Genomic DNA, 18311 nt, shown 5'->3' with positions numbered 1-18311 from the left:
TTTCCTAGCATTCCTTATATACTCTCACTATGGTTCTTCGTCTTGCGCCCAGGGAAGGCGTCATAACCTGTTTCAGTGACATGTCGATGATATTAAATAAAAAATAAACCAGAAAGGGCCGATGGAATATGCGACAAGCTTTAAAATGAAGTCACGATATTAACAGTGCTTTAAAAGTAAATAGTGCGTTCGAGTCATTCCCGATGCTTTCAAATGATTGCGGACTCCACCGACGCCAATAATCTGGAACAAAACAGTGTCATTATATATCGGATCACGTCTAATCACACGTGAAGAAAGACTTGGGCAGGAAAAAAACGTGAGCGGACAAAACCGGGGAATGCCGATAAATCAATGCAAGTAATCCCGCAATGATTAAGGAATTACTCAACATGAACCTTCCTCTGCTTCTCCCCCTAAACCAAGTTCAGATCTACGAACTGAACTTAAAGATAACAAAGTGCCTACGAATGGATGTTGAGCGCGGCGAGCAGACATAAATGTCTTGTTTACCCAATGAAAGCCATCACAATAAACGCTAAGCTTGCATCGAGATGTTTGTCCGGGCGTAAGGAGTGTTTGATTAATCAATCTAACACAGATCTTAAGGAATAGAAACCCAGATGATCTGGAGTACTTGTCTGAGTATGTCGTTGGCAGTGGGAGCCACGCGCAGTATTATCATGCTCGGAGGAACTTTGTACATGGAGCTAAGATAGATGGTCAGTGCTTTAGTAGACCATGCACGTGTACCAATCGCTTGGCCAATGGCTTGGCAAATGGCTCGTACAGGCAACGAATCGTAAAAGTCCGTAAGTAACGACCTCCGAAAGAAGTTAGCCCACCCCCATCCCCTGAAAATAGAGGAAATAAGGTTCAAAAGTATAATTATTTTTTCAATCAATAACCTGAATAGAAATTTTTTCAAGGTAGAAACATCAACTCGGAAAAAAAATCCGAGTTCCAGATGGGATTTGAACCCACGACGCTCCGTGATCTAGTCACTAGATCACGGAGGGTCGTGGGTTCAATTCCCATCTGGAACTCGGATTTTTTTTCCGAGTTGATGTTTTTACCTTGAAAAAATTTCTACCTTGAAAATTTCCTTATAATAACCTGAATAACGTACGATAAACTGATGACGATTCAACTAGGGAAGGTATAGCTAATTCCAGGAGGCGTCATGAAGCGCCTTGGTAAAACAAACCCCGCAAAATTTTCATCAAGTAACAAGAAGGTACTAACAGGACCTTGTCTTCAAACTGAAATTACTAAAATTGTCAACTTTACATCATTTTTAACAGGAACGCGCAAAAAGAACGTTTGATCAAATTGAAATTAAAAACTCGACCAGAGCAGTTAAATATTTATAAAGCACACTAACGTAGCAGTGCATCATGAATAGTAAAAATAGTTTAAGGTATCTTACATCACGGTCTACATCTAAAGTGCCCATCCATGTGCCAGCAACATAAATTTGAACTGGATTGAAGAACTTCTAAACGATTTATGAGCTCAGTGTTTTTACGAATTACACCCACAGCCTTAAAGGAACACAATCCTGTTCTCATAGAATTAAAAAAACAAAACAAAACAAAAGAACACCGGGAAGAGATAATTACAGTAGAAGTCATTTGCGTCCCCTCATGGGGTGAGAGATTCTCGCCCATATCAACTTTCTTTTCTCTCGTAAGTTCTCGCACGTTTAGAGATGCGCCACACTCGCGTTTTAGGTGCAGGGATCCCAACCAATGCTTAACTAACTTTTTAAAGGTGGTACTTTTAGCGCTCCTCCAAATTTACACGCGTGTATTTCACATGTGGAAAACTATCGATTGGCACAGTGTTTGGTTTGGAGATTCTCGCCCATATCAACTTTCTTTTCTCTCTTAAGTTTTCGCGCATTTAGAGATGCGCCACACTCGCGTTTTAGGTGCTGGGATACCAACCAATGCTTACCTAACTTTTTAAAGATGCTACTTTTAGCCCTCCCGCAAGTCTACAGACGTGTGTTTCACTTGTGGAAGTCTGTCGATTTGGACAGTGCTTGAGTGAGAGATTCTCGCCACTGTCAACTTTCTTTTCTCTCGTAAGTTCTCGCGCGTTTAGAGATGCGTCACACTCGCGTTTTAGGTGTGGGAATCCCAACCAATGCTTACCTAACTTTTTAAAGATGCTACTTTTAGCCCTCCCCCAAATCTACCTACGTGTATTTTACTTGTGGAAGTCTGTCGCTTTCGACAATGCTTGGGTTAAAAATTCCCGCCCATTTATATTTTTTTTGCACTGGCGTGTTTTCGCGCGTTTAGCGATGCGACACACTCGCGTTTTTTGTGTGGGGATCCCAAACTATGCTTACAAGGCTCTTTAAAAATGCTAGTTTTGGCCCTCCCCCAAACCTACACAAGTGTATTTCACTTGTGGAAGTCTATCGATTTGGACAGTGCTTGGGTTAGATATTCTTTCCCATGTCAATTTTCTTTTCTCCCGCGTATTCTGGCATATTTAGAGATGCACCACACGCGCGTTTTAGATGCGGGGTTCCCATCCATTGCTTACCTAACTCTTTAAAGATGCTACTTTTAGCCCTCCCCCAAATCTACACACGGTTATTTCACTTGTAAAAGTCTGTCAATTTGGACAATGCTTGGGTTAAAAATTCTCGCCCAAATTAACTTTCATTTCTCCCGTCAGTTCTCGCCAGTTTAGAGATGCGCCACACTCGCGTTTTAGGTTCGGAGATCCCAACCAATGCTTACCTAACTTTTTAAAGGTGGCACTTTTAGCCCTGACCCAAGTCTACACACCTCTATTTCACTTGTGGAAGTCTGTCGCTCTGGATAATGCTGGGGTTAAAGATTTTCGCCCATTTATATCTTTTTTTCACTCGCGTGTTTTCGCGCGTATAGCGATGTGGAAGACTTGCGTTTTGTGTGTGTGTGTGTGTGTGGATCCCAAACTGTGGTTACGGGGCTCTTTAAAAAATGCTAGTTTTAACCTCCCCCAAATCTACACGAGTGTATTTCATTTGTGGAAGTCTGTCGATTTGGAGAGTGCTTAGGTTGGATATTCTCGCCCATATTAACTTTCTTTTCTGCCTTAAGTTCTCGCGTGTTTAGAGATGCGCCACAATCGCGTTTTAGGTGTGGGGATCCCAACCAATGCTTACCTAACTTTTTAAAGGTGCTACTTTTAGCCTTCCTCCAGATCTACACACGTGTATTTCACTTGTGGACGTTTATCGATTTGGACAGTGTTTAGGTGAGAGATTCTCGCCACTATTAACTTTCTTTTCTCTCGTAAGTTCTCGCGTGTTTAGTGATGCGCCACACTCGCGTTTTAGGTGCGGGAATCGAAACCAATGCTTACCTAACTTTTTAAAGATGCCACTTTTACACCTCCCCTAAATCTACACACGTGTATTTCACTTGTGGAAGTCTATTGATTTGGACAATGCTTGGTTAAGAGATTCTCGCCTATATCAACTTTCTTTTCGCTAGTAACTTCTCGCGCGTTTAGAGATGCGCCATACTCGCGGTTTTGGTATCGGGATCTTCAACTATCATGCATTTTTGGACCTAGATTTGGCCCTTTCTCAAATCTACACACGTGCATTTCACTTGTGAAGTCTGTGGCTTTGGACAATGCCTGGGTTAAAGATTCTCGCCCATTTATTTATTTTTTTTTACTCGCGTGTTTTCTCGAATTCGTTTAGAGTCCATGGGACTCGAAAATACCGCCCAAGTTCCTGGATATCGACCTAAAGTTGGTGAAAATCACGCTTCGCGTAGCCCGGTCCCGGCGACTTTCTAGTCACTAAGTGGCTATATTTCGGCCAGACTGCTCATAACCAAGCGTTCAAAAAGTTTTCCTCTGTCCATTTCACTAAAAATCAAAGTCTTCTCGATTTAGTTTAGAGTCTCTGAGACTCGGAAAAGTCGCTCAAGTTTCTGGATATCGGCCTAAAGTTGGTCAAAATCGCGCTGCGCGTAGCCTAGTCTCAGCGAGTTTCTAGTCATTAAGTGAGTTAAGGAGGGGATATATTACGGCCAGACTGCCCATAACCAAGCGTTCAAAGATTTTTATGCTGTCTCTTTTACTGAAACCCAAAGTCTTTTCGAATTAGTTTATACTCCCTGGGACTCGGAAATATCGCCCAAGTTCCTGGAAATCGACTCAAAGTAGGTCAAAATCATGCTTCGCGTAGCCCGGTCTCGGCGACTTTCTAGTCACAAAGTGGCTATATTTCGGCCAGACTTCTCATAACCAAGCCCTGGGACACGGAAAAATCGCCCAAGTTCCTGGAAATCGACCCAGAGTTTAAGCACTGTCCAAATCGATAGACTTCCACAACTGAAATACACGTGCGTAGATTTAGGGCAGGGCTAAAAGTAGCATTTTTAAAAGGTTAGGTAAGCATTGGTTGGGATCCCCGCACCTAAAACGCGAGTGTGGCGCATCTCTAAACGCGCGAAAACGTACCAGAGAAAAGAAAGTTTATATGGGCGGGAATCTTAAACCCAAGCACTCTGCAAATCGATGGTTTTCCACAAGTGAAAAACACGTGTTTAGATTTGGGGCGGGACTAAATGTAGCATCTTTAAAAAGTTAGGTAAGCATTGCTTGGAATTCCTGCACCTAAAACGGGAGTGTGGCGCATCTCTAAACGCGCGAGAACTTACCAGAGAAAAGAAAGTTGATATGGGCAAGAATCTCTCACCCAAGCACTCTCCAAATCGACAGACTTCCACAAGTAAAATACACGTGTGTAGATTTGGGTGAGGGCTAACAGTAGCATCTTTAACAAGTTAGGTAAGCATTGGTTGGTGTCCCTACACATAAAACACAAGTGTAACGCATCTCTAAACGCGCAATAACTTACGAGAGAAAAGAAAGTTGATAGTGGCCAGAATCTCTCACCCAATCAATGTCCAAATTGAATGACTTCCACAAGTTAAATACACGTGTGTAGATTTGGGGCAGGGCTAAAAGTAGCATCTTTAAAAGGTTAGGTAAGCATTGGTTGGGATACCCACACCTAAAACGCGAGTGTGGCGCATCTCTAACCGCGCGAGAACTTACCAGAGAAAAGAAAGCTGATATGGGTAAGAATGTCCAACCTAAGCACTGTCCAAATACAGAGACTTCCACAAGTGAAATACACGTGTGTAGATTTGGAGCCAGGCTAAAAGTAAGAGCTTTAAAAGGTTAGGTAAGCATTGGTTGGAATCCCTCAACCTAAAACGCGTGTCTGGCGCATCTCTTAACGCACGAGAACTAACGAGAGAAAAGAAAGTTGATATGGGCAAGAATGTTTAACCCAGGCACTGTCCAAATCCATACTCTTCCACAAGTGAAATAGAGGTGTGTAGACTTGAGGCCAGGCTAAAAGTAGCAGCTTTAAAAAGTTAGCTAAGCATTGGTTGGGATCCCTACACCTAAAACGCGAGTGTGGCGCATCTCTAAACGTGCGAAAACTTACGAGAGAAAGTAAAGTTAATATGGGCAAAAAGTGTCCATCCCAAGCACTGTCCAAATCGATAGACTTCTCCAAGTGAAATACATGTGTGTAGATTTAGGACAGGGCTAAAAGTAGCACCTTTAAAAAGTTAGGTAAGCATTGGTTGGGATTCTCGCACCTAAAACGCGAGTGTGGCGCATCTCTAAACGCGCGAGAACTCACGAGAGAAAAGAAAGTTGATATGGGCGAGAATCTCTCACCTAAGCACTGTCCAAATCGAAAAACTTCAACAAGTGAAATACACGTGTGTAGAACTTCCGAGAAAAAACGCGCGAGAACTTCCGAGAAAAAAGAAAGTTGGTATGGGCGAGAGTTTCTCACCCACGGACTGTCCAAATCGAAAGACTCCAACAAGTTAAAGACGCAAGTGAAGATTTAGGGGAAGGCTAAAAGTAGCATCTTCAAAAAGTTAGGTAAGGATTGGTTGGGATCCCTGCATCTAAAACGCGAGCGTGGCGTATCTCTAAACGCGCAAGCACTTACAAGAGAAAAAAAGTTAATAGTTGCGAGAATCTCTCAATCAAGTACTGTCCAAATCGATAGACTTCAACAAGTAAAATACACGTGTGTAGATTTGGAGCCAGGCTAAAAGTAGCATCTTTAAAAGTTAGGTAAGCATTGGTTGGGATCGCCGCAGCTAAAACGCGAGTGTGGCGCATCTCTAAACGTGCGAGAATTAGAACCTACGACTGAAAAGAAAGTTGATTTGGGCAAGAATGTCCAACCCAAGCACTGTCCAAATTGATAGACTTCCACAAGTGAAATACACGTGTGTAGATTTGGGGCTAGGCTAAAAGTAGCATCTTTAAACAGTTAGGTAAGCATTGGTTGGGGTCCCTGCATCTAAAACTCGAGTGTGGCGCATCTCTAAACGCGCCAGAACTTACGACAGAAAGGAAAGTTGATATGGGCGTGCATCTCTCACCCAAGCACTGTCCAAATCGATAGACTTCGACAAGTGAGATAAACGTGTGTAGATTTGGGGGAAAGCTAAAAGCAGCACCTTCAAAAAGTTAGGTAAGCATTAGTTGGGATCCCCGCACCTAAAACGCGAGTGTGGCGCATCTCTAAACGTGCGAGAACCTACGATTGAAAAGAAAGTTGATTTGGGCAAGACTGTCCAACCCAAGCACTGTCCAAACCGATAGACTTCCACAAGTAAAATAAACGTGTGTAGATTTGGGGGAGGGCTAAAAGCAGCATCCTTGAAAAGTTAAGCATTGGTTGGGATCCCCGCACCTAAAACGCGGGTGTGGCGCATCTCTAAACACGCGAGAACTTACGATTGAAAAGAAAGTTTATATGGGCGGGAATCTCCAACCCAAACATTCTGCAAATCGATAGTCTTCCACAAGTGAAAAACACGTGTGTAGATTTGGGGCAGGGCTAAAAGTAGCATCTTTAAAAAGTTAGGTAAGCATTGGTTGGGATTTCCGCACCTAAAATACGAGTGAGACACATCTCTAAACGCTCGAGAACTTACGAGAGAAAAGAAAGTTGATATGGGCGAGAGTCTCTCACCTAAGCACTGTCCAAATCGAAAGACTTCAATAAGTGAAATACACGTGTGTAGGTTTCGGAAAGGGCTACAAGCAGCATCTTTAAAACGTTAGGTAAGCATTGGTTGGGGTCCCTGCACCTAAAACACGAGTGTGGCGCATCTCTAAACGCGCGAAAACTTAACAGACAATAGGAAGTTGATATGCGCGAGAATCTCTCACCCAAGCACTGTCCAAATCGATAAACTTCCACAAGTAAAGTATTCGTGTGTAGATTTGGGCTAGGCTAAAAGTAGCATCTTTAAACAGTTAGGTAAGCATTGGCTGGAATCCCTGCACCTAAAACTCGAGTGTGGCGTATCTCTAAACGCGCCAGAAATTACGACAGAAAGGAAAGTTGATATGGGCGTGAATCTCTCGCGCACGCACTGTCCAAATTAACAGACTTCGACAAGTTAAATACACGTGTGTAGATTTGGGGCAGGGCTAAAAGCAGCACCTTTAAAACGTTAGGTAAGCATTGGTTTGGATCCCCCACCTAAAACACGAGTGTGGCGCATCTCTAAGCGCGCGAGAACTTACGAGAGAAAATAAAGTTTATAGTGGCGAGAATCTCTCACCCAAGCAGGTCGAAATCGAATGACTTCCACAAGTGAAATACAGGTGTGTAGATTTGGGGCAGGGCTAAAAATAGCGTCTTTAAAAGGTTATGTAAGCATTGGTTGGGTCCCTGCACCTAAAACGCGAGTGTGGCGCATCTCTAAACGCGCGAGAACTTACGAGAGAAAAGAAAGTTGATAGTGGCGAGAATCTCTCACTTAAGCACTGTCCAAATCGAAAGTTTTCCACAAGTGAAATACACGTGTGTAGATTTGGTGGAGGGCTAAAAGTAGAGTTTTTAAAAAGTTAGGTATGCATTGGTTGGGATGCCGGCACCTAAAACGCGAGTGTGGCGCATCTCTAAACGTGCGAGAACTTACCAGAGAAAAAAAAAGTTGACATGGGCGGGAATCTCTCACCTTATGAGGGAAGGCAAATGAGTTCTACTGTAGGTATCTCTTCCTGGTGTTTTTTTGTTTTTTTGTCTTTTAATTCTATGAGAACAGGGCTTTATTCCTCTAAGGCTGCGGGTGTAATTCGTAAAAACACTGAATTCTTATAAATCGTTTGGAAATTCTTCGATCCAGTTGAAATTTATGTTGCTGGCACATGCTTGGACACTTAAGATGAAGACCGTGATGTAAGATATCTTAAACTATTTTTACTGTGCATGATGCACTGCTACGTTAGTGTGCTTTATAAATATTTAACTGCTCTGGTCGAGTTTTTAATTTCAATTTGATTAAACGTTTTTTATATGCCTTGCTGTTAATAATGATGCAAAGTTGTCAATTTTAGTAATTTCAATTTGAAGACAAGGTCCTGTTAGTACCTTCCTGTTACTTGATGAAAATTTTGCGGGGTTTGTTTTACCAAGGCGCTTCATGACGCCTCCTGGAATAAGTTATACCTTCCCTAGTTGAATCGTCATCAGTTTATCGTACGTTATTTAGGTTATTGACTGGAAAAATAATTATAGGTTTGAACCTTAGTTCCTCTATTTTCAGGGGATGGGGGGTGGGCTCACTTCTTTCGGAGGTCGTTACTTACGGACTTTTACGATTCGTTGCGTGTACGAGCCATTGGCCAAGCGATTGGTAGCCGTGCATGGTCTACAGTACTAAGGCATTGACAATCTATCTTAGCTCCATGTACTAAGTTTCTCCTCGCGCTTTGTTTTTTTGCCCTCGGCTGTGTAATTGTGCGATATTTTCTACACAATATAAACTTCAATTGCCGAGCATGATAATACTGCACGTGACTCCCACTGCCAACGACATACTCAGACAAGTATTCCAGATCATCTGGGTTTTTATTCCTTAAGATCTGTGCTAGATTGATTAATCAAACGCTCCTTTACGCCCGGACAAGCATCTCGATGCAAGCTCAGAGTTTATTGTGATGGCTTTCATTGAGTAAACAAGACATTTACGTCTGCTCGCCGCGCTCAACATCCATTCGTAGGCACTTTGTCATCTTTAAGTTCAGTTTGTAGATCTGAACTTCGTTCAGGGGGAGAAGCAGAGGAAGGTTCATGTTGTGTAATTCCTTCATTATTGGGGGAGTACTTGATTTATCGGCATTCCCCGGTTTTGTCCGCTCACGTTTTTTTCCTGCCCAAGTATTTTTTCACGTGTGTTTAGACGTGATCCGATATATAATGACATTGTTTTGTTCCAGATTATTGGCGTCGGTGGAGTCCGCCATCATTTGAAAGCATCGGTAATGACTCGAACGCAGTATTTACTTTTAAAGCGCTACTAATATCGTGACTTCATTATAAAGCTTGTCTCATATTCCAACGGCCCTTTCTGGTTTATTTCTTATTTAATATCATCGACATGTCACTGAAACAGATTATTACGCCTTCCCTGGGCGCAAGACGAAGAACCCTACTTAGAGAGTTGGAAAGGAATGCTAGGAAAATTTCCTACCATTTCTCTGCGGTACTTATAGTAGAAGCCCATACGTCCCGTCATGAATGCTTAGTAACTGGCAAACGTTAGGCCCGTTAAGGGCCCGGCAAGGCATGAATAAAATATTAACGTTATCTAAGTGTCAAATGTATTTAGCACTAATTGAGGACAATGTAAATAAACAAACAATTAATGCAAATAGAACACAAATTATTAAGAATCCCGCTGGGAGGCTGACCAGTTGGTTATTTACGCGATGCGGTCGAGGAGTTGAACTCGGGAATAAGGAGAACAAATCTAGATAGCGGTAGGGTGGAGGATTTGAACCAGGGACCTCCAGATTTCAAATTCAGCGCCCTAAATCACTCGGCCACATACGCCGCCTCCCTTAAATCTCCTAACAGGAAGCAACATCCTAAACATTACAAAACAGAGGAAGGAATTAAACCTGCCAGTGGAGTAGCCAGCACCACAGAATTGATAACTTAACAGGACATGTATCCAGTAAGCTTGTGGCTCAGTATTCGGGGGTAAAGTTGGAAAGAAGTAGACTCTTCGAGTGTGGGCTGAGAAACGGTGGCGCAATCTTTTGATTGCAATTTACTGCGATATATACCCTTCATACACATTACCTAGGTCATTCCACTACCCAGAACGAATATTGCGCTTTCTCCAGAAGAAGTCACACGTCCAGTATCAAATCCCCTGTGTTCGCGGCCCCTGTGAGCTGCGAAAAAGAACATGGGTATTGAGTTGTTTTGTTCCTTTGATATTCTTTTTCTCACAATCATATCTTCAACAGCGGCAAAATTGAACCTTTTCTCTAGGAATGCTCCAAAACACTGACTAGCTAGGTCGTTTCGATTTATCACTTGTACAGGTATACAACTACAGGAGAGCCAGCGGAAGTGGGTTTCGCTCAAAGGATTCCTGTGATTTTGCTGTGAAACCAGAGGACGGTCGAGATGTCAATGGGTTTTCTTGTATCGTAAAGTTTCAACAGGAAGACGGCGAAGAAGATCACGAATATTCCATCTATGTGAATCCAGGCTTCACGCCTTTGAGGGTAGAGAAAAGTGCTCGTTACTAAATTTATCGATTAGCCTGTGCTAGTTGTGATTATTGAGTCAGGGGTCATGAAGACAGAAAGTCGAGCTCCTTTGTCCATAAAATGTTTAGATTCCTTATCTTGAATTTGAGGTTTTGGTTTGGTGGTTAGCTACGAGATCGTCTCAATAAAAGTTCAGTCCATCCACAACAGCTACAGGCTATTTTGATGAGAGGCAGGGAATGCGCCCCCTGCTAAATTTAATGATGTAATGATAATGAAAGTCAGTGAGTCTCGAGTGACTCAGTTGAACCACTTGAAAGAGGAGTTTGATTCCTGTCAGGGACTCACCTTCACCTTTCACATTTCATTATATTACCGCGCAAAATCTTTATTCAGTTATCACTACTCATGATGGCTTCGACATTGCTGATCCTAGCAGTATGCAAGACGTCTGTCACATATGAACTCAGTTAAACGACCTTGCTCTCCATGAGCTCTCGTAGCTGAGTGGACAGAGCGCCCTCCCGGTGTTTGGGAGTCATGATCATAGGTTCGATTCTTGTCGGGGACTCAGATTTTCCCCTTGTCCCACGCTCGTGTCATGTTGATCAATTCGCCTTTCACATTCCATTACCGAACTTACAATCAGCATCTTTATTCACTTATCACTAAAGTTACGAAGTTTGGCAAATTTTACTCCAGAGTGAGTTGTAGAGTGAATGTGGGTGTGGGCTCCCCTACCACGCTTCGCTCAGTAGTAAATTATATTACAGATGGTAGATCAAACTGGTTTCATGTAAGATTGATTCCAACTTCTCATAGCTGATTTGGTATTATTTGATTGTATAGCGGCAGAGCATCCGGCAAAGTAATGCAGAAGGCAGCCGAAGTGATTTTTCCCCTAGTGGCGCTTGTGCGATTGCTGAAAGATCGAGAGCGCCAGAAGAAGATGAAGATGTCGATCAGGAAGGAAGAATTCCAGGTTTTTTTTAAATTTTGATTTAATAAAAATGAGAATGGAGTTTTCAACTAGCACCTCAGTGAGAGGGACTCAGAAATCTCGGAGATCGTTTTACCTTATAACTATTTCCTGAACCATAAGATCAGTGTAGGATGAACGCGAAAAGAGCGAGCGCGATAATCGAGCGGCAAAGCCGCTCGCTTCGTGCTCTCGCTGTTTCCGCGTTCGACCCACGGATTGAAAAGCAGGAGGAGAGACTGCTTTCAGTCGAGCATTCGGCCAGAGATTAATAGCTCCTAACAGCGCTTCGAAGCTCGCGCACCTTTCCTCGCCGACCGATTGATGTCCACAGCGATTTCTAAATCAGGGAAGAAATAAGTAAAATTACAGACGCGATGTTTTGGGTAGCGTTTCTCTGCTCTTTAATAATTTTCGCTTTACTCTCAACGTATTTTTTTGTGAATCACGACTCCACCGTTCTAGATTTGTTTACTAAAATTGAGTTCATTCAAATGCCGCGCTTCATTCATCGGGTTAAGTGTTTTTTTATTAGCGTGGCCATGATCACACCTTCGTTTACTGCGAGCTTGATTGAAAACAACGGCGCTCTTTCAAAACTAAAAAGTCACACCTCTTTTATAAAGTGCCGCGCGCTCGACTAAAGACAGTTGAGTCAAAATCTGGACGCTCTTGGGAACACTAAAAAAATTGAAAAAGAATAACTTCCATGACGATTGCCAGGTTTCAGAGAAAGATTTATACGCGCAAAAACAGAAATTCGGTCACACATTCTTCACTCTAACCACCGCGCGGTCGACTTAATAAAAAGCAGAAAAGTTATAACGCCGCACGAATGACAGACAAAGAATGTTTTCAGCAGCATACCTATTAAAACGAGTCGGAATTAGAATAAAAAGGGATTTAAACCGGGGGTTGTATTTAGAGAGACGTGGTCCGAATGCGACACATGTGGATAATTAGTTTTTGAATTGTGATCACCTCGATGCGCACAGCGGCGGTCAATTTTGCCTTAGGGTACACCGGTGAGAATTGACTTCACGAGAGAAAAAATTACGCTACCCACCCCCAAGTGCAGCTTAATTGTTATGCCGAAAGTTTTGCGAACAACGGCGACGATTTTGGCTTGGCTTCGGACGAAGTCCCTCAGGGCTACCAAGAACAAACGGCTATTCATTTTTGCTGAAAGTGAGACGTTGAGCCGGAACAATAGACCATTTCTTGATACGCAAATATATACCTACAGTAGTCTAGATTGGAACATTTTGATAGAATATATTGCATATCGGTCTCTAGGCCGTTGTTGATTTGGTTGTTTTTGCTTTTTTCGTTTGTTTTTCTCGAGATTATCCCTAAGATTTTCGACATGAGCTCACAGTGGACTGTTGGCCAGGTCACACCACCGAGAGGCAATTCGATCTGATACACAGTGGCTTCCGCTGGCTGATCTAATATGTAGGTCGCACATCATCCTAACCATTAACTGACTTTTTTTCAGATTCTTCACGAGACGAAGGATCCGGAGACTGTGGCCACTTTGACGAAATGGTGACCGAGAGACTTTGCTTTTTCATAAGCCCCTATGTTGGAGGTAACTGGAAACGCGTTTTGCGAAACCTGTCAATGGATGAGATGGCCATTAGAAATTTGGACGAGGATTTCAGGAACTGTAAAGTTGCTGAAAAGTGCTACGAGGGGCTTTTAGCATGGAAGGAAAGTCTTGGTCACCAGCGAGCAACGATTAAAAAACTGCGTGATGCCCTGCGTCTCGTGGGTTGCCCAGAAGCACTGAAATGCGTCGAAGAGAGACAATATGTCACATGACATTGACTAGCTGATAAATTTGAATAGACTTAAAAATGCATGCTAGCTGAGTGAAATATGCTCGATTCCCTTTCTGGTAGCCGGCTCGGTGGATCATCCTTACCACCTTATTTCCATTGCAAGTGGCGAGAGATTTTGCTATGCATCCACACACAGTAGCGAGTGCGCTGCTGGAAGATTTTCTCGCGTAACTTGCTGGGACAGCAAATTAAAGAAATGCTTCTCTTAGGTAAAAGGAACAATTATAAATTTGCTAAAAACTAGACAGCTATTCTAGAAATTCCGGAAGAAGTTGTATCAAATCTGAAATAGGCTCAACCTGTTCGTCCGTTTCAGGTGTACAGGAATACAACGATCATAATATGAGGTCTTATCGTGCAGCCGCGGCATGCAAATCAGCCTAGCCTTTGAATTTTCTAGGAAGACAAGGCTCTGCTAAAGTTGGGGTTACTCCCGTAGAGTGTTCAGCAAGTAGCAATGGAATGCAAATGCCTCTTGATTACATGCATGTAGCTGAAAAGATACCTGAACTGAAAATGCAGCGGGAGAAAAGATTTTGATTTTGTACAATTTCTTTCCCAGGAAACTTTGCTTTAGCTGAAAGGAGGTGAAAAACATCCATTCCGCGTTCGATCCTTGTCAACTGGCCTAATATATAACTATCAATTTTTTAGTAAACCTTGAAGGGTGGAGTTATTTTTAGTTGTTAAACCTTAGGCCTATAGTATAAAAAGCTCTTATGTCTGTAAAGAATTGATTAAATAGTAACACTTACATTGTTATGTAAAATGGATCCCAAGGCATGCCGTTAAAAATTTTGTTCTTTGAATTAGCTCCGCAGAAATTTTCAGGTTAATTGTCTTTGACATTCTGTTTTACTTAGCATGAACACTTTCTTCAAATCAGGAATCAACAATGGGAAATTAAGAATATTTAAAATAACTTATAAATTTTATTATTATTATTATTATTATGATAATTTATAACGATTATAAAGTTCCAAGTTAAAATTGAAAATATGTACATCAGTTGAGAGAAGGCAGCTTTAAATCAGCAAATTTATCCTGTTAATTTGTCTCTTCCATTTTAATTTTTTCTCCTGCATTTGCTTGGTTTTCTTTTGTTTTCAATTCCACACATTTTATTTGTGTCATGTATGTTACTCTAGGTAACACCTATTGTATAAAACTTGTATATTAACTTGTGTAATCAAATTCACTCTTGTTGTAACTGATGCTGACAGAACTTCCTGTCAAAACATGTATTGAAACTGGAAAGTGTTGCCCCTATTTAAAATTTAATAATAAAATAAATAATTAAAGAATAAAAAACAAATTTTCAAGGACCAAGACGCTGTTCAAACAATGTGCAGTTCCAGAAAATATCCATATCCCCCCACAGAAGGGATGGGAATTTCCTGAGGGTGGGGGGTGGGGGTTGCTGTGAGACCAAAAATTTTAAAGAAATGCATGAAGCTTAATTAGAATTTCCAGAGGGGTTTTCTAGGAAAAAATCCCTTCCATGGGATAGGTATGAATATTTTCTGGACCTACATAATTTTAAACCCTGCTCTGAATGAGCAGAAATGCAATTAATTTTGTACAAAGATTGAGACAGGAATATTCAGTGTGAGGTAGGAGACAATGAATGGGGTCAAAAGAAAAAGGTAGGTTAAGGCTAGCCTGCAGTGCAGGTGTATATTGAGAGCCTGAGTGTACATTTTCATATCAGGCCAGCATCCCCTGCCGGTCAAGCATCCAATTACAATCCAAGATGGTGACATCAAAAACATGGTTTATTGAACATTCCGTTCTCAAATAATGCCTGCACTGCAGCCTAAGTGTAAGTCTGTATTCAAGCCTAACGACCCATCTCGTCTGTTTTCCATGTTGACTGGCAGTAATCCTACTCCCCAGGAAGTCTACCACACCCCCAACATTTAATTCCCTGTTACCATAACCCACATAACATTTTAATTCACCTGAGTAGACAGAGATATGGTGTATTACCAGAGAGATGGTAAACTGTACCAATTACTGTAAATGGTTGGCGACAAATTAAATAAAGAATACATTGTGGTCAAATTGACATTTTTGTACCTTATGAAAATGAGTTAATACATACGTTATCGATGTTTATTGTTCTAACACGTGCATGCATATTTGCTTATTAAAATAGACCAACAAAGGCACTCTCTGTGGTTTATATCTACTGTATTATTGTAATGGGATATATAAACATACACATGTACTAGTTTTACAAATTGAATTTTTCATTCATGGCTTCAGCACACACTGTGGTTGAACTACAGACAGTTCCACTGTTTCTTGCACTGAACACTGCTCACCATAACAACTAGAGAAATTCATCAAGTAAAGCTACATTTCTACCAAAAGAAAGTTTGCAGCAATTCCATCATTGTCACCAGTTGGAATAAATGAACAGTGATCCAAAACAGGCTATCTCATGACAACATAACTGAATAGACAGAAGGTTTCAAAACAATGGAAACTAGAAGCTAGCATGCTGAAGGGTCTCATCAATGAACGTCATGAGTACTTTATGTAGCTAGTGATAAGGTATTCTACCTGACACGCATGTATTGAACTCACCGCAAAAGCTCTATGTAGCCCCCCCCCCCTCCCCTCCCTCCTCTTCTCTTTTAAGACCCCACCACTCAAAGTCCAATCTCACAAACTTCAAGCACCACCGTTGATCATTCCCTATTACTCAGCCCAGGGCTTCATATGGACTAGCTTATTTATGACTGAAATAAACTCCAGCCACCTTCACTAAACCTCTTCTTTCCCCACCCCCTTCACCCTCCCTGCCAGGGGTTAAATAGACCTATTACATCATACTTATTTCAGAGCTAAGAGTGCTTAAAATTTGCTACGAAAATACTGAAGATCAAACTTAAAAGATATAAACTACATCTACTGCAAACATGAGTATGATATCTTGGATGAGTATGATAGAGCTGTACAAACACTGTACTATCGATAAATACGTGTAAGCACTGTAAATCCATTCTCTCAATAAGTCTCTCAGTTAAAACGCTCTCTGTCTCGCTTTCCCTTCTCCATTTTCACGACTGATAGTGCCGTTAGAATACTCGGTCTCCTTCCATTCGTAAGCAGATGAAAGGGTGCTCGTATCTGTGGCTGGTGGATGATGTTTCTGAGAGGTTGCGGTGTTGGGGGATGATTCATCCATAGCTTCTGCAGACCGAGCTTGCCTGTTAGGTCTTGAAAACGCTGAGGCTATTTTCCTGGCAACATAGCGCCCAGCTGTGGTGAAAACAGAAAAAAAATGTTGCGAATGCAAGCTACATAACCACCTATTAAAAGACCAGCAATCGAAAACATCACATTGAAATAAGCCCCAGAAAATAAAGCTCAGTGTTTCCTCAAATAATTTTCTAATAACACTGCGTCAAAGTTTATCTTTTATAATATTTACTTACCGTTAATTATTAGTCATACCATCCTTAAAACTGTTAAAACGAACCGAACCGAACTTTTCTGCACTCTATTCCCAACTGACCAACTGTTTATACTTGAATTTGTTATGTCATTCCTTGGTAACCACCCTTTCCGTCTTCGAGGAAGCCTCGTTCCCAGGGTCTTCTCCACTTTTCTAAAAACAGAACCGGGTTGAAAATCGGAAATGAGGTCTGCTTTTTATGGACGTTCGCACGAAAATTTTCCAGTCGATAGATTTTTTTTTACATGTAAATTTTTATTGCGGTCAGATGATGAGTAACTTGTGTCAGAAATGCAAAATCAAAGGAAACTATGAAGAAGCCGTGGATACATTGCCTGCATACATTTACTTGATCTATAATTAGTTTATAGTTGATAATTTTTGAAATGACTTTTTAAAAGCCTTTTTGAAAGCTCAAGTAGTACATGTGCAGTGTGACTAGGCAAGTAAACAAAAATCAAATTACAGGCTTTTTATACAGACTGCTTATAATTTTAAAATGGAATACATTAATGAATTTTGATTGGCATTGGAAAATAATTATCATTACATTAACTTGTACATGTAGTGTCAATTGACTTCTACTGTCTGTTGCACAAGGAAGCCATTAAATGAGAGTTCACCATAATCACGTCTTAATCAGTCATAAAATTGAAATCAGTTATTAAGTTAATCTTTCAGAAAACATCGAAAATGCTGTTCGAGCATTTTTTCGTCAGAAGTATTGCTGCAAAGTCGATCAGTTTGTTTTGTTGCCAACGTTTTCACAAAACTTACCCTTCAAGAGGCATTTGAAATCGCCGCACAAATAAACGGAGAGCTAAACTGGGGAACGGAATTCGGTGGTGCATTTTGCAAAAAACTCAAACTGCTAATCGATAGATTTTCTTCATTTTTTCGCTAAACGTAGAAAATCGGTAGAGAAAATGATCCATCAAAAGAGAAATAGGGTAAAGGTAAAGATAAAGGTAAACTTTATTTAGCCAGGGTGGCCCATTCAGCAACGAGGCTGATATCCAGAGGGGCCCTGGACTAAAAATATAATGATTAAAAATACAAGAGATCGTGGTAATTTAAAAATGCAAGATAAAATTTAAAAAATACAAGATATAAATTTAAAAATACAAGTAATAATTAAAAGTATAGAGTATAAACAAGCATGCAATAATTTATAAAAATCTAGTGTCTATACAGTTTAAAAATTGTAGGCGTCAATTGAAACTTTGAAAGAAGAAAGTGACTCGGCGTTTTGAATGCTACGGGGTAAGAGGTTAAAAAAAGCTAAGCCCGAATATCTAAAGGTTCTTTTTACAAGGCTAAGTTTGGGTTTGGGCAGGTGGAAATCTGTTCTTCTGCGAGTATTGTAGCTGTGCACATTTAATTTCTTGTGAAATAGTCACTCAAATATTCAGGTACTAGATTATTTAGACATTTA

The 18311-nt window shown here is 41.1% G+C and overlaps 1 protein-coding gene and 1 long non-coding RNA gene across 2 annotated transcripts in view; one reads left to right on the top strand and one right to left on the bottom strand.

Moving 5' to 3' along the window:
• The window catches only part of LOC145502591 (low-density lipoprotein receptor-related protein 6-like), a 222467-nt gene extending 208161 nt beyond the window's left edge, over positions 1-14306 (top strand). The window contains exons 25-27 of the mRNA XM_081481914.1: positions 10417-10602; positions 11437-11569; positions 13065-14306. Coding sequence (XP_081338040.1) covers positions 10417-10602; positions 11437-11569; positions 13065-13390 — 645 coding nt within the window. The 3' untranslated portion in view covers positions 13391-14306. The remainder of the gene's footprint in view (positions 1-10416; positions 10603-11436; positions 11570-13064) is intronic.
• Positions 14307-15167: 861 nt separating this feature from the next.
• On the bottom strand, positions 15168-16947 carry LOC145502733 (uncharacterized). The gene is made up of 2 exons (XR_014051387.1): positions 16857-16947; positions 15168-16680 (listed from the first exon to the last, which is right to left on the bottom strand). It is a non-coding gene; the product is annotated as an uncharacterized LOC145502733 (long non-coding RNA).
• Between the last annotated feature and the right edge of the window lie 1364 nt (positions 16948-18311).

Source organism: Orbicella franksi, chromosome 11 (assembly GCF_964199315.1).
Source record: "Orbicella franksi chromosome 11, jaOrbFran1.1, whole genome shotgun sequence".
In the NCBI taxonomy this organism is placed as follows: Eukaryota; Metazoa; Cnidaria; class Anthozoa; order Scleractinia; family Merulinidae; genus Orbicella; species Orbicella franksi.
The sequence above is the reverse complement of the archived record's forward strand: the minus strand, read 5'-3'. Positions and strand labels throughout refer to the sequence as shown.